This window comes from Furipterus horrens, unplaced genomic scaffold, assembly GCF_987537825.1.
Source record: "Furipterus horrens unplaced genomic scaffold, mFurHor1.1.pri manual_scaffold_2, whole genome shotgun sequence".
Lineage (NCBI taxonomy): Eukaryota > Metazoa > Chordata > Mammalia > Chiroptera > Furipteridae > Furipterus > Furipterus horrens.
Genome location: NW_028327172.1, coordinates 21,060,690 through 21,075,357, shown reverse-complemented (window position 1 = coordinate 21,075,357; position 14,668 = coordinate 21,060,690). Strand labels below are relative to the sequence as shown.

Genomic DNA, 14,668 nt, shown 5'->3' with positions numbered 1-14,668 from the left:
AAAATAGAAGGTGTTACATCAACAATGAAGTTTCTGAAGAGGAAAGAAAACCAATAAAACACTTAGAATAAATTTAACCCTTTGAGTGCCATGCGTAATCAAAATTTGGATCAACATGAGAAAAAACTATATCAATATATAACCTGAGGTACAAAAAAGAGAACAAAACATAAAATACGAATTATCCCATTGTTATTTACGTTTATAGCCATCGAAAAAAGAGTCGCTGGGAACGATGCTAACACTTGGGAAAATTTGGCAGTGTCACTCACAGCGACGTTGGCACTCAAAGGGTTAAGGAGGGGAAAGCTTTTTATGCCGAAAACTACAAGACATTGGTAAAAGAAATGGAAGAAGACACAAATAAATGGAAAGTTGTCTCATGTTCATGTATTGAAAGAATATGGGGTTCAGCAAAAGTAGGTTTCCAATTGTATGTGAAAAGCAGAGTTTATTCTTGTGTTATTATTTATCAATTATTGTGTTATTTATTTGTATTACAACTGTAAACCTCTTTTTGCCCACCACCGTGTTGTGAAAATATCAATACTGCCAAAAGCCATCTATAGATTCAGTGCAATCCCTGTCAGGGTTCTAATGGCATTTTCTACAGAAGTAACTAAAAACACTCCCACAATTTATGTGGAACTGCATAGGAAAAAGGCAGATTTAGAACCACAGTGAAACACCACTTCACGCCTGTTAGAATGGCCCTCATCAGACAGATAAGCGATAACAAATGCTGACGTGGACGTGGAGAAAAGGGAACCCATGCGCACTCTTGGTGGGAATGTAAACTGGTGCAGCCATTGTGGAAAACAGTAAGTAGAACTATTATATGACCCAGTAATTCCTCTTCTGGGAACATATCCAAAGGTAATGAAAACACTAGTTCAAAAAGATATATCTACACCTTCATGTTCATTGCAACATCATTTACAATATCCAGAACACGGAAACAACTTGTCTGTCTATGGATGAAGGAATAAAGAAATTGTGGTATGTATGCAGTGGAATATTATTGTTATTCAGCCATAAAAAAGAATGAATCCTACCATTTGTGACGACAGGGATAGAACTTAAATGCATTACACTAAGTGAATAAGTCAGAGAAAGACAAATACTGTATGATCTCAGAGAGTATGTGGAATCTTAAAACAACTCGGAAGAAAAGATCAGATTTGTGGTTACCAGAGGAAGGGGATAAGGGTAGGGGGAATTGGAGGAAGGTGGTCAAAAGGTACATACTTTCAGTTGTAAGACAAATAAGTCCTAGGGATGTAACATACAACATGAGGATACATAGGAAAATTGTTAAGAGAATATATGCTAAGAGTTCTCGTCACAGGGACAAAATTTTTTTCCTTTATTTTTATTGTAGCTAAATGGGAAATGAATTTTAGTTGAACGTATTGTAATTATTTCACAGTACAGTTGACCGTTGAACAATATGGGTTTGAACTGTGTGGGTTCATATATATGTGGATTTTAAAAATTTGATGCGTACAGTTCGAGGGTCAACTGGTTGGGAACCTGCATGTGCAGAGGGCCAATTTAAGTTATCCATGGATTTTAGACTCAGGGCAGTGGGTCCCCCTAACCCTGTTCAAGGGTCAACTGTGTATGTAAATGCATTTGTAGTGCGGATTGTATACCCTTGTATTATTATGTTAGTGAATTTTTTGTTATATTTTATCGGAGTTTATAACTTCCTTATATTAAAGTAAAAAAAGGGTAAAATACAGCATTCAGCAAAGGCCAAGTTAGGATGACTAGGACCTGGATACCCTCTGAGTGTTTCCATCTGGAGACACTTTGGCTTCTGTGGCCCCTCTCCGTCCTTCCCTTCCATTCGCCTGGGCCTGCATCTCTTCAGTGTCTTCATGTCACTGCCTGGGTGTGTAAGGCAACTTCTTTAGGACCAGACAGGCCAGGCAGGACCATCTGGCCACCTTCCCGGTCTCAGTGGCGTGTTCCCAGGGCAGGTGCCCGTTGGAGAGCCTCTTGGCCCCTGCGCAGCGTGGTGGTCCCTCTGCTCGTTTGGTGCCCTTGGCACCTTCTGTCCTAGGTGCCAGGCCCTCCTCTAGACACTGGGCTCAGCAGTAAACAAGAGGGACACACCAGTTTCCTGGAGTTTACGTTCTGGTGGCATGTGACAGGCAGCGACTCAAGAAAATAAGCAAATCCTGTAGTTAGTAGGTGCTGTGTACGATGGAGAAACTCAATGAGCAGGAAAGAGGGATAGGCTGTGCCAGGAGGAGGATGGGAGGTTGCGGGTTCTAGGTCCAGTGGTCAGGGAAGGCCTCGTCCAGAAGGTGGTATTTGAGCAGACTTGACGGAGTTGAGAAAACGGGCCATGTGGCTCTCTGGGGGAGGAGTGCTTCCAGCAGAGGGATCTCCAGCTACAGAGGCCTGAGGTGGGGGTCTGCCTGGTGTGCTCGAGGACTAGCAAGGGGCCTGATGGGGCTGAAGCAGAGTGAGTGGCCAGGAGTCGGCCATCGAAGCTGGGATCAGGTGGTGTACGTCCATGCAGGCCCCCGGAGGGCTGCGGGACTTACTCTGTGAGATGGAAAGTCTTAGGTTTAGTCTCTTCTCAGAACAGCCACCAGAGGGATCCCAGGGCTTAACTTAAAAGGATCCCTCTGGCTGCTGTATTGCATCTAGACTGTAGGGGAAGGAGCATGGGAGCAGAAAAACTAATTAGGAGGCTACTGTAATAATGGGGGCGAGACTGGGTGGTGGCCTCTATCAGAGTAATAGGGGACGATAATGGTGAGGAATGGTAGGATTTTGGGTAGGTTTTGAAGGTAGCTCTGATGGGATTTGCTGATACATCAGGCACAGGGAGAGAATAGAGAAGGCTTTTAGCCTAAACAATTGGACAGTTAACTGAGATGGGGAAGATACGGATGGAGGTTTGAGGGGCACATTAAGTGTTTGGTTTTAAGTTTGATGTGTCTTTTAGAGGTACAGGTGGAGGTGTGCAGGGGCAGTGGCCCTGGAAATGTGCATTTGGAATTATCAGCATCGAATTGGTATTTGAAGCCTCAAGACACAGAGAAGGGAGGTGCCTGCAGGAGTGGAAGTCCAAGTGCTGAGCCTCTCTTACTGGCCTGTAGGAACTGTCCCCCTTTATTCGGCCTTGGCATCAGTCTGACTTCTCCATGGTGATGGTGGCAGGTGGCTGGAACTTGGCCTTTCTCAGAGCTCACCTAATACGCGTCTCTTTCCACAGGCCAAAGCTGTCTTGAAATTCATTGAGGGCATCTCTGAAAAGACCCTGAGAAGTACCATTGCACTCACAGCTGCCCGGGGAAGGGGAAAATCTGCAGCCCTGGGATTGGCTATTGCTGGGGCCGTGGCTTTTGGGTAAGAGGGTTCGATTCCCCACCTGTAGGAACTCTTGGCTCTGCAGCAGCAGTGTGTGGGATTAGGACTCAGAACTGGGAGGCTGTTAGGTCATTTCTCTAGGTCTGAGGTTCCCATCCAGAAACAGCAACACATTCTCCCAGCTCCCCAGAGGTGCAAATACACATGTGCAGACAGACAGACACACATACATACAAACAAACGTACATGAAAGCAAAGAAATGCTGGCAAGAAACTTAAAAATTCTCAGGATATGAGAATTTGGATGACCAGCTTTGCTGACTGAGGAAAGTACACGTTTGATGTATCAATGATTTTGATCAATAGAAGATACTTCTGAGGAGCTGCCTTGAGTGTGATGTTACTTTTTTTGGCTCCGGGTGGGGGATTTATGCAGCTGCCAGCAGTTCGTGCTTCTGACTTCACAGACACAAACTGGACCTAGAATGGACCTAAGAGACCACGCTCTCCTGTACCATACACATCATCTTCCATGGTGCTCCTAGTCACCGGTCACCCTGTGAGCGTTTCATAGGTGGAGAAACCAAGCCCTGAGGAGTTTCAGTGACTCGGCTAAGGTCCCTGAGCAAGTCACTGGCCCTGGGGCTGCACTCAGTTCCTGACTGCTAGACCTTTGTTCCTCTTGCTGCTCCAGTGGCCACTGGCCCGTTGGGCGTTAGCGTCCTGTGCCTCCACAGGAGTCCCTCAGGGGTGTGCTGTGGCCTCGGCCTGAGGACCTGTGCAGCACTCTGACTCCCCACTTTGAAACCCCCTCCTTGGGGCTGGTGGTCGGTGTGGGCGTCTGCTCGTCCTGGGCACAGGACTAGGAGCAGCGCGTGGCTCTGCGCACTGAGGGGGGTGTTGCCACAGCGCCTCTTAGCTGTGCATCTGATTGCCGGGACGGCATGTGCTGCCTTCAGACTGTTAATGTATTTTCCTTAGTTTGGGAGGAAAAGTATCTTCAGGTCTGGAGTTGCTTTATTTTTTTTCTCCCCGAAGATGGTCCTGATTTTTTCCTGCCATTGTCTCTGATTATCACCTGTGTGACTTGGGCAAGCAGAAGTGTTTTCTTTTTTCTTAAGTTCTCTAAACATTTCTTGGATTTCCTAATTATGTAAAAGAAAAATTTCTTTTTCTTTCTTCAATAGGTACTCCAATATCTTTGTTACCTCCCCAAGCCCGGATAACCTCCACACCCTATTCGAATTTGTCTTTAAAGGATTTGATGCGCTACAATATCAGGTAGGAGGTTAGATTAAGCATCTATTTTGATTGAGTGGTGAGTTTAAACACAGGGGAAGTCTTCAGGACGCAGGCCCACGTTCTTGCTGTTTAGTTTTTAAAGCTTGTTTCTAACGTTTGTTACTGGTTTGACTCTTTCCCCATCAGGAGCATCTGGATTATGAGATTATTCAGTCTTTGAACCCTGAATTTAACAAAGCGGTGATCAGAGTGAACATTTTCCGAGAACACAGGCAGACCATTCAGGTGAGGCGTGTTCCAAAACCCTGCTGTCTTCAAATGGCCAGAAGGTGTTTTCTTTCATGGTCATTTTTTGTCCTGTGTAAATGCATGTCTTCCATGTGGTGGTTGTTTTAGGATAAACCTATTCCAGATTTTCAGCCTCTTCTAAAGAAAAACATTCAGGCAAACTAACAAATGTATTTAGCCAGTTTGGAAAGTTGTGATTTTGACCCGTGAAAATTCAGTAAGTGGGATTGAGAGTATGCTAATCTCACATCAGTTCTAATTTTGTTTAGTGACAGCAGGTTTCGAAATGGTGCATCAGTAACTAGAACAATAACCTCGCCATTTAAAACAAAAAAAGAACTTTGCAGAAATGGACCCTGAATCTTTGCGGTTTAGTGAACAGCCTGTTTTTCATTTTAAACAGCGTTTCCCTGAAAGCTCTATAAATCGCCAGTGCCCTGTAAGCCTGAATGGTTTGCGCTTGTCCAAAGGCTGCAATTTTGTTAAATTGTAGAGAAGCATCAGTGTGACGGGCTTGCAGAAGGGACAGAGACCCACCAGCTCCTACTGGCGGAGGTTCCTTGATTATTTTTGGAGTGGGGTTGAGGTGGGAAGTGGGCCAGGTAAACTTAACCTTTATGTCTGTGAAGGAGCCATGCCTGTGAAGGAGGTACATACACCCTTTATCAGAGTCCAGATTATGGATGATTCCAAGTATTTATGCCTCTTACCTAAGAATCTTAATTTTTTTTCTTATTAGGTCTCCTTCTAGAATCTCTCATTCTGTACATTTCTTCCCATCTTGCCTGATTCCCTCAGCTGGAAGGAGGAAAGACTGATGTTGGGGTGGGGGGTAGGCTGCAGAGACCTGTTAACACTGAAGAAAAATACACAAACTGAAGAAGGAAAACGTTTCCCTGAAATGCCCTGGTGCAGCCCTTCCCATTCCTGGGGTTTTTAATCAGAGACCCTCTTGCATTACCAGGGTCCTTTTGTCTCCAGTGACCTGATTTTATGAGGCTCCGTTTAGGTCCCTTTGAGCCTCCTCCTTCATGCTGGAAATGGGGAGGGTGGCGGGGGTCGGGGGGAAGAATACTAGATGAAAGTCTGCCGTGCCGCCTCTAGGGGACTGCTTTCGGCTCCTTTGTGATTGCTTGTTTAGTTTTTTCCCTTTAAGAATCCAAGGTATGGGGCCCTACTGAAGGTGTGTATCTTGCTATTAGAATATGAGTAGGGTCCCTGCCTCCCTGACCCATCAACTTCTAGCAGAGCAGTTACAGAATCTTAGGTGTAAGGAAATAACTTCAAATGTATAGAGAAACACAGAGACCAATATAACACTCAGGTGCTTGGTACTCATGCTTAAGAAATGTTGACATTTTGCTATTTTCTATGTTTGCTTCATATTTTAAGTCACTTACGTTTTTGTTTTAAAGATCTGAAACATCACAGACACAGTTGAAGTCCCTCCAGAGCCCTCCCTGTCCCGTTTCCTCTGTCTCTCCCCATAGTAACTATTCTGAGATTGGCGGGTTTCCTTTCAATTCATGTGTTTACATTTTACTACATGATTATGTATCCATAAATAGTAACATGCTATACTTGTCCTTTTTCAGCTTGCCTTTTTTTACTCAACATTTGTTTTTAAGATTTGTCTAGATCTGGTTGATGTTAAGTACTATATGTATATACTACAGTTTATGTTTTTAGAAGTGGAATTGTTGGGCTTTAGGGAATATGTAGATTTCCAGCTTTCTTGGATTTTGTCAAGTTCTTCTTTAAATTTACCTTCAGACCAGATTTTTTTTTTTTTTTTTTTGAGTTTTTGTTTCCCTAGGTCCTCACAAACACTGGGTGTTACTGCTCTTTAAGTTTTACCTGTGTGTGTGCAGAATGGATCTCCTGTTGTCTTTAGCATTGCACTGATTACTTAGTGTAGTTGGGTGCTGTTGTTTCTCTTAATTGGTTATGCAGATTTTTCTCCTGTAAAATACCTCTTCGTGTACTTTTGCAAACTAAAAATAGCAGGAAGTCCTGAAGAGACTGAAGGGGATGTTTGCATGCATAAGGATGTCAAGCTTATGGCAAGTTTGTGGCATTAGGTGGCCAAGCTAATAATATAAATAAACATGTGAATGTATGTGTATTAAGAAGGGACTAAGTCTTAGAAGTATCCCACGAGTGCAGGGAGACTTGGCCTCTATAATAGTATCAAAAGCCTGGTAATGTGTGACAGCCTCCCATGAGCCACTGCTAGGGCCAACCTATGCCTCTGGCTCATGGGCCTGAGTGAGGCTGGGGAGGGAGCATGAGAAGACAGAGGGGAGAGGAAGGCCTACCACACTAGGCCAGGCACCATGCAAAGAATTTTTAGATTTACTGGGTTTTTCTCTCAAACAGCCATCAGAAAGGAATCTTCCCCATCTTACAGGAGAGGAAATCGGAGGCTCTGGGTAATTAAGTGACCCGTTTAGGGTCACACAATTGGTCGTTGAACTGTTTGAACCCAGGTGTCTGATTCCAAGCCCATGACATTTTTGCCCTGCTAAAGAAAGGTGGAAAGGAGGAATGAAAGAAAGAAGGAATGGAAAGGGAGAGAGAAGAGAGAGGCCTTTGTGACCCATCACCACTGTGACATTAGGTGGCCACGTTAATAATAGAAACATTTCTTCCCCACAGTACATACATCCCGCAGATGCTGTGAAACTGGGCCAGGCCGAACTGGTTGTGATTGACGAAGCGGCTGCCATCCCCCTGCCCCTGGTGAAAAGCCTCCTGGGCCCCTACCTTGTTTTCATGGCATCCACCATCAACGGGTAAGGCACCTGGGCCCGCACTGAGGACTCTCGTGGTAGGTTCTTGGGGATCTGGTGGCATGTACCAAATTGGCGTGGGTAGGTCAGGCTGATTCCCCAAGTATGAGTCTTCGAGGCTGCTTCCGTCTCTCCTGGGGCTCTTGCAAACAGGAGCTGGCCTCTTAGTAATCAATTGTCGCTTGCCTCTGGTCTGACCTTCCTTAATGGGTGCACAAGACAGAAGAACTTCACAGCTCAGGTGATGAGTGTCTTGTGTCTGTAGACCTGGCCAAGTTTTTAAAAGAACATGGGTGGTGATATCAGCGTCTTATATCTCAGAATTATGTGAAAATATAGTATTAAAGCAACTATCATTAGCATTAGAAAGGTTTATACTGGCTCAGGAGCTTTTTTAAAATTTTGAAATATATAGTTCGTGTTTACCATAGAAAATTTAGGAAAAACAGGTAAGCAAAAAGAAAAGTCACTGGTGATCCATTCATCTAGAGAGAGCTTCTGTTAGAATTCTGCTGTACATTTTCTGTGCGTTTATTTACTCTTTCATTATGAATAAGAACATAAACATGGTTTATATTTTGTCTTTAATTTGCTATTTTCCATAACAGTGTACTGTGAAAGTTTTCCAGGTCAGTAAATACATATCTTTAATATAAGAAAGATTTTGATACGGAAGTCACATCTTGAAAAGATAAATCTATTATAGCTTTATTATTGTGACTGCTTTACTTACACTGAAAATATTTAAAGTGGATTTTCCTTTTTTGGGGGGAAGGTGACAGCTTTGTTGAGATATAATTTACATACCACACAATTTACCCATTTAAAGCCTGTAATTCAGTTGTTTTTAGTATATTCACAGAGTGGTGCAATCATCAACAAAGTTAATATTAGAACATTTTCATTAGTCCAAAAAGATACCCCATGCTCCCTGCCCCTCCCCCTGCCCCAGTTTTAGGGAATCTCAATCTATTTTCTCTTTCGATAGCTTTGTCTATTCTGGATATTGCTTATAAATGGAATCACAATATATCATCTTTTGCAACTGGCTTCTTTCACTTAGCATAATGTTTTTAAGGTTCATCCATGTAGTTTGTATCAGTACTTCATTCCTTTTTATGGCCAAAACATATTCCATTGTATGTTTATAAACATTTTGCTTTTCTGTTTGTCTGTTGATGGATTGGGTTGTTTCTGTCTTTGGACTATTAGTAATAGTGCTGCTGGGAACATTCGTGTACAGGTTATTTTGTGGAGACGTGTTTTCTGTTTCCTTGGGTGTTTATACCTAGGAGTGAAATTACTGAGTAAAATGGTAAATTTCTGTTTAATCATTTGAGGAACTGCCAGACTGTTTTCCAAAGCAGCTGATCCATTTTACATTCTCACCAGCAGCATATGGAGGTTCCAAATTTTCCATAGCTTTGCCAGCATTTGTTGTATGTCTTTTTTTGTTTTATTGATTCTAGAGAGAGGGGAAAAGAGGGAGACAGAGAGGGAGAGAAACATCTATGTGAAAGAGAAATACTGATCGCCTGCCTCCTGCATGTGCCCCTAGTGGGGAACAAACTCGCAACCCAGGCAAGTGCCCTGACTGGGAATAGAAGCCAGGACCTCTCTGTTTGTGGGATAATGCCCAACCCACTGAGCCACACCTGCGGGGGCTGTCTTGTCTTTTTGGTTATAGCCATCCTAGTGAAGGCCAGGTGGTGTCTCGTACGGTCTCCCTTTGCATTTTCTTAATGGCTGATGATGTGGGACATCTTATGTGCTTATTATCTATTTGTACATCTTTGGAGAAATAGCGATTCAGATCCTCTCCTGTTTTCTGATTGGGTTTTCTTTTCTAATTGAGTTGTAAAGGTTCCTTTTAGATACAAGTCTCTTATCAGATATATTATTTACAAAATTTTTCTCCCATTCTTTTTTTTTCACTTTCTTGATAATGCCCTTTGAAGCACAAAAGTTTTTAGTTTTGTTGCTTGTGTTTATTTTTGTTTTTATTTTTAAATAAGTAAATGGAATTCCTTTAAGAAAACTTTCCTGTGTGTGGTGGAGAGGAGGAATAAAATATAATAAAATATTTCAAAATTCCAACATTTTGATCACTCTTTAACAGTACTACTTGAGTGAGAGAAAGTATTTATACAGTCTGTAAATATTATAACAGTGAGAACTACAAACTAACGCAGTAATAAGAAAGCAAACTCAGGGCAGGCAGCACCCTGTGGTCACATGTGCTGGTGAAGAGAGACAGGAGGAAATACAATTGAAAAGTGCTGGTTCAGTGATCAGGTTATAAATATTTTATTTTCTTTTTCCAATTTTTTTGTGAGTTGTTTTATGTTACCTTTTAAGTGAAAGTAGTAATTAAAAGAATGACTTGCGTGGCAGATTTGTTTAATCTTGATTTGACGTTCCAAACCGGAAATGCTCTGTTCGGTCCTTCAAGCTTGTTACTGCTAGCAGCAGCTCTCATTCGTCGGCAGCCGTCCGTCTCGAGAGACGATGGCGTAGCTTCTCAAGAGTCCATCTGCACCGCCGAGAATGGCTGTGCAGTCCGACTCGGGAGTGACATGGTAGTATCTGTCTCCTCCCGTGTTGAATCGACATCTTGCGATGACGCTGAAGCTACAGAGCCTGGGCAGGGTAATATGGAGGGTCTGCTGTTGCCCATGCAGCAGACCCCCCCTCTCTTCGCAGCTGAAGGATCCAAGGGAAAGACGGAGTCAATACAGCTTGGCTTCAGGTGCGCCGCAGGAGTTGCCGGTGTTGACTACAACGTCAAACCGCCTTAGGGACTCCGGCTCCGGATTTTTTGTCGGGGTTTACTCCCTTAGCCTTTCCCCTGAAGAGGTATGCCGCAAGGCAGCGGAGGTTTTTTGGAGTCAGAGTTTTCCTTCTCTGATGTACCCTGACTGGAAGATCGAACCAGCGACACTTAGCTCGCAGGCCGACGCTCAATCCACTGAGCTAAACCAGCCAGGGCAGGCAGCTCTCATTAATTAACCCTTTAACTGGGTTTTAGTTTCATCATGCTAAAGGCTTTACGCATGTAATGTTTTCAATCCTTATTTTATTTAGTTCATAGCACGTCCCGTGGGGTGTGTAGAACAATCCCCTTGTGAGGGTGAGGCTAAAAGAGGTTGAGTTCCTTGCCCAGAAGTACTAAGTAGACATGCCGGGACGTGAGCGCAGGACGCTCCGGGCCGAGCCACGTGCTGCCCTGCGCCCTCCGGCCGTGCCCCTGCCGTCAGAGGCGCGCAGGGCTGCCCTTGGGGAGCACCGGCCTTGTGCTGCAGCAGGGCGAAGAAAGTAGTTCTCTTGCCGTTCTAGGCCTTGTGCCTGATGGCCTTTGCTTTTACTTCTAGCTATGAAGGCACAGGTCGGTCCCTGTCCCTCAAGCTAATTCAGCAGCTCCGCCAACAGAGCGCCCAGAGCCAGATCAGCACCAGCGCCGAGAACAAGACCACAGTGACAGCCCGGCTGGCCTCAGGTGCCTGGGGCTGTGCATGGGCCCTGAGTGCTCAGCAAGTCTCCCGACTCTCTTGCTGGGCCCTTCCCCTTGGGACATCAGGGGTGGTACCTAACCTTCCTACACTCAGGCAGAAGGGTTCAGTCTCCAAGAGCTGAAGTTGCTTTTCTCCAAAGAGTGGCAAGCCAGCTGCCAGAGGGGAGCCTGACTGGGCCTTCTGGTGCCTGGACCCTTGTTTGTCCCCACCTCTGGGCATGGTCGCATTGGCTTAGTGAGAGCCCTTTGGGATTGGTGTCCTGGCAAGCCGCACATCTGCCGGAACAGCTTAAAGCCGTTCAGTTTAGATTCCCGAGCCATGTTTATGTGGGTGTGCTGTGACATTTGGGTTGCTCTTTTAGCCAAAATGTATATAATAATTGTTTCTCTCTGGGTGTGTGTGTGTGTTTTGTGGGAACAGCGCGGACGCTGCATGAGGTGACCCTGCAGGAGTCAATCCGATATGCTCCTGGGGACACGGTGGAGAAGTGGCTGAACGACTTGCTGTGCCTGGACTGCCTCAACATTACCCGGATCATGTCAGGCTGCCCCTTGCCCGAAGCCTGTGAACTGTATCCTTCCGGATTCCGTTTGCTCCGCTAAAGGGAGAGGGAAGGATGGAGGATTGTGCATAAGGTTTCGGCCCTTTGTTTCATGGGCTGCTGCTCTAGGGAGAGGGGAACACTGAACATTCTCGATTTCCCTTCTTTCCTTCCCTGATGTGTTTCCGCTTGGGACACGGGGTTCCTGTTCCCAAGATGAGGGACATCCACAGAGCCCAGTGACCTTTGGAAGTAGTATATCCTGTTGTGGGCTTTCTTAGATTTGTTTTGATGGCTTAACTCCAAACCCAGCTACTATGTTAACAGAGATACCCTCTTCTGCTACCACAAGGCCTCCGAGGTTTTCCTCCAGCGGCTTATGGCCCTCTACGTGGCTTCTCACTACAAGGTAATTGCAGCTAGCCTGTGGGTGACTTCAGCCCTGACAGTCCCCTTTCACTTGGCATTTTGCATCTTCTACTATGCAGTAGAGTGGCTCAGGTAACCATTCACAGGGACATCAGTGTCCTGACATTGGCAAGGGCCAGAAATCTTGCTGGAGAAATTGCGTTCCCCACTATTGTTGAGATTGGCTTGGGCTCCCAGCTTTGCCTGCAGAGTGTGGAATTCCTGTGTGTAGTGCCATGCCTGGGAGCTGGAGAGGTGGAGAGCGTTGCCCATTTTAAAGGGGTACTTCTGTTTGCCTGTCTGCTAATAAGCTCTTAGGCTCAGATAACGTAGCAGTTGCTGCTGTTTGACCTGAAATCAGCCTTGTACGTCTGGGCTATTTTTAAGGAGCAGTGAGTGAGAATTTAGAATATTTGAATGTCTTAAAAGCTAAAGGGCATGTTGGAAAGGACATGTGTTGGGTCTAGGTAGCATTTTTATGAACACACTTTAAAGGAAGGCTGAAAAGTTGGTGTCAGGAGTGGTGACAGGTTTTCTTGAAATAGCAGCCTCTCATCAGGACCGAGTTTGTGTCCCCGCTGTGACATGGGCAGTGCTAACTCAGCAGTTCTCCATGCCTGCTCTGCAGCCTCAGCACTCGTGGGGGGATGATGGCAAACATGTGAGGCTAAGTCTCACTGAAGCCATTTCGAAGTGTCTTGGGCTGGCTGCCCAAGATACTAGACGGGCGCTTTGCAGGGTTTCGGCTCATCACCTGGCTTTGGGGAAGGCAGGACTCCAACCATCCATTGATTCCCACTAGCATCTTGGGTAAAGGACAAGAAGAGGAGCGGTTCTCACCCACCCGTTTGTGCCCACAGAACTCTCCCAACGACCTCCAGATGCTCTCCGATGCACCTGCCCACCATCTCTTCTGCCTTCTGCCTCCAGTGCCCCCCACCCAGAACGCCCTTCCCGAGGTGCTTGCTGTGGTCCAGGTACAGAAGCAGAGGTGTCCTTGTGGCATCGATTTTCGAAATCAAAAGGGTTAATGGCTCAGTAACTGCAGCATGGAATGGGAGACTGCAGATGCCTGGTCTGCAGCCAAGAGGCTGTGTGTTCTTGAGGCAGGCGATGAGGGTACATGAGGGAGAGCACCTTGGACAGAAACCCGAGACCCTGCTGTTCAAGGGTGGGTGAAAGTCAGATTGGACACCCGTGTTTTGACTTAGAGCTCCTCCTAACACAGAACTGTTTGTTTGTTTATTCTCCTTTATTACAAAAGCAGTATGTGGTACTTGTAAAATTAGAAGAAACTGATTGGAAAAAATAATGTTTTTAATGCCTGGCACATATTTATGTATTTCTGTATCATTTTTCCTTTTCATAAACATGGGATAATAGTGCTTAGTAATCTGCTTATTTTTCTCCCAGTCAAATATTTATGACATGCACAATTTTTTTATTGTCACCGAGGATATATTTTATTTAGTTTTAGAGAGGGGGTAGGGGGAGGGAGACACACACACACACACACACACACACACACACACACACACACACACACACACACACACACACACACACACACACACACACACACACACACACACACACACACACACACACACACACACACACGAGAAACATCTTATACGAACCGCAATTGGGGAGTGAACCTAAAACCTAGGTATATGCCCTGACCGGCAGTCAAACCCGCAGCCCGGTCAGGGCTAATCTGCATAGTTTTTAAAGGCTGCATTGTATTTCATTATATCCATGTACCATATGGTGCTAAACCATTCTCCTATCAGGTACTTGAGTCATTATAAATTTATACAATTTTGTACAGAGCTGCATGAGCACCCTGTGTCTCTCATTGGTGTGTGCACATGCATACCATGCACGGAGACCTTCTTTTAGTGTGGGTTTTTCTCTTTGGGCCAGAGTGATGTCAGTACTGTGCATTGTTGGTAACAGTGTCAGGATACCCGTGGGGTACAGTAATGGAACTTCCATTGGAAAGGGATGAGTCCCTTGGCAGGGTTAAGCCTGGCCTGGAGTGGAAACAGCTGGCTTAGAGCACCAGCAGAACGCTGATGATGTCCTGAGAATGGGCTGGTAGCTGGGCTGGCCTTCCTGTCTGCACTGTCCTTCCCTGATAGGTGTGCCTCGAAGGGGAGATTTCTCGCCAGTCCATCTTGAACAGCCTGTCTCGGGGGAAGAAGGCTTCGGGAGACCTGATTCCGTGGACAGTGTCAGAACAGGTGATGCGCTTTCCCTGGCATCCGTGTGAGTGAAGCTGGTGGCGTCGGAGGATGTGTTGTGGTGCTAAGTGGCTGGCTTGTGTCTCCCACACAGTTCCAAGATCCAGACTTCGGTGGCCTTTCAGGTGGAAGGGTGGTTCGCATTGCTGTTCACCCGGATTATCAAGGGGTAACGAAAACGTGTCCTGATGCCTCTGAAACCTGATGTGCTGTTACCAGCTGCAGCCATATTGCCGGCTTGTTAGGGCAGGTGTACTTGGCCGTGTGAATGGGAAGCTGGGCAAGGAGCAAGCCGTTTTAGGCGCTCCT

General features: G+C 45.5%; 1 protein-coding gene across 1 annotated transcript in view; it reads left to right on the top strand.

Moving 5' to 3' along the window:
* The window catches only part of NAT10 (N-acetyltransferase 10), a 38,817-nt gene that overhangs the window by 13,701 nt on the left and 10,448 nt on the right, over nt 1-14,668 (top strand). The window contains exons 9-18 of the mRNA XM_090262794.1: nt 3,236-3,369; nt 4,518-4,611; nt 4,759-4,857; nt 7,519-7,655; nt 11,024-11,148; nt 11,585-11,735; nt 12,018-12,114; nt 12,974-13,090; nt 14,258-14,359; nt 14,454-14,528. Coding sequence (XP_090118920.1) covers nt 3,236-3,369; nt 4,518-4,611; nt 4,759-4,857; nt 7,519-7,655; nt 11,024-11,148; nt 11,585-11,735; nt 12,018-12,114; nt 12,974-13,090; nt 14,258-14,359; nt 14,454-14,528 — 1,131 coding nt within the window. The remainder of the gene's footprint in view (nt 1-3,235; nt 3,370-4,517; nt 4,612-4,758; nt 4,858-7,518; nt 7,656-11,023; nt 11,149-11,584; nt 11,736-12,017; nt 12,115-12,973; nt 13,091-14,257; nt 14,360-14,453; nt 14,529-14,668) is intronic.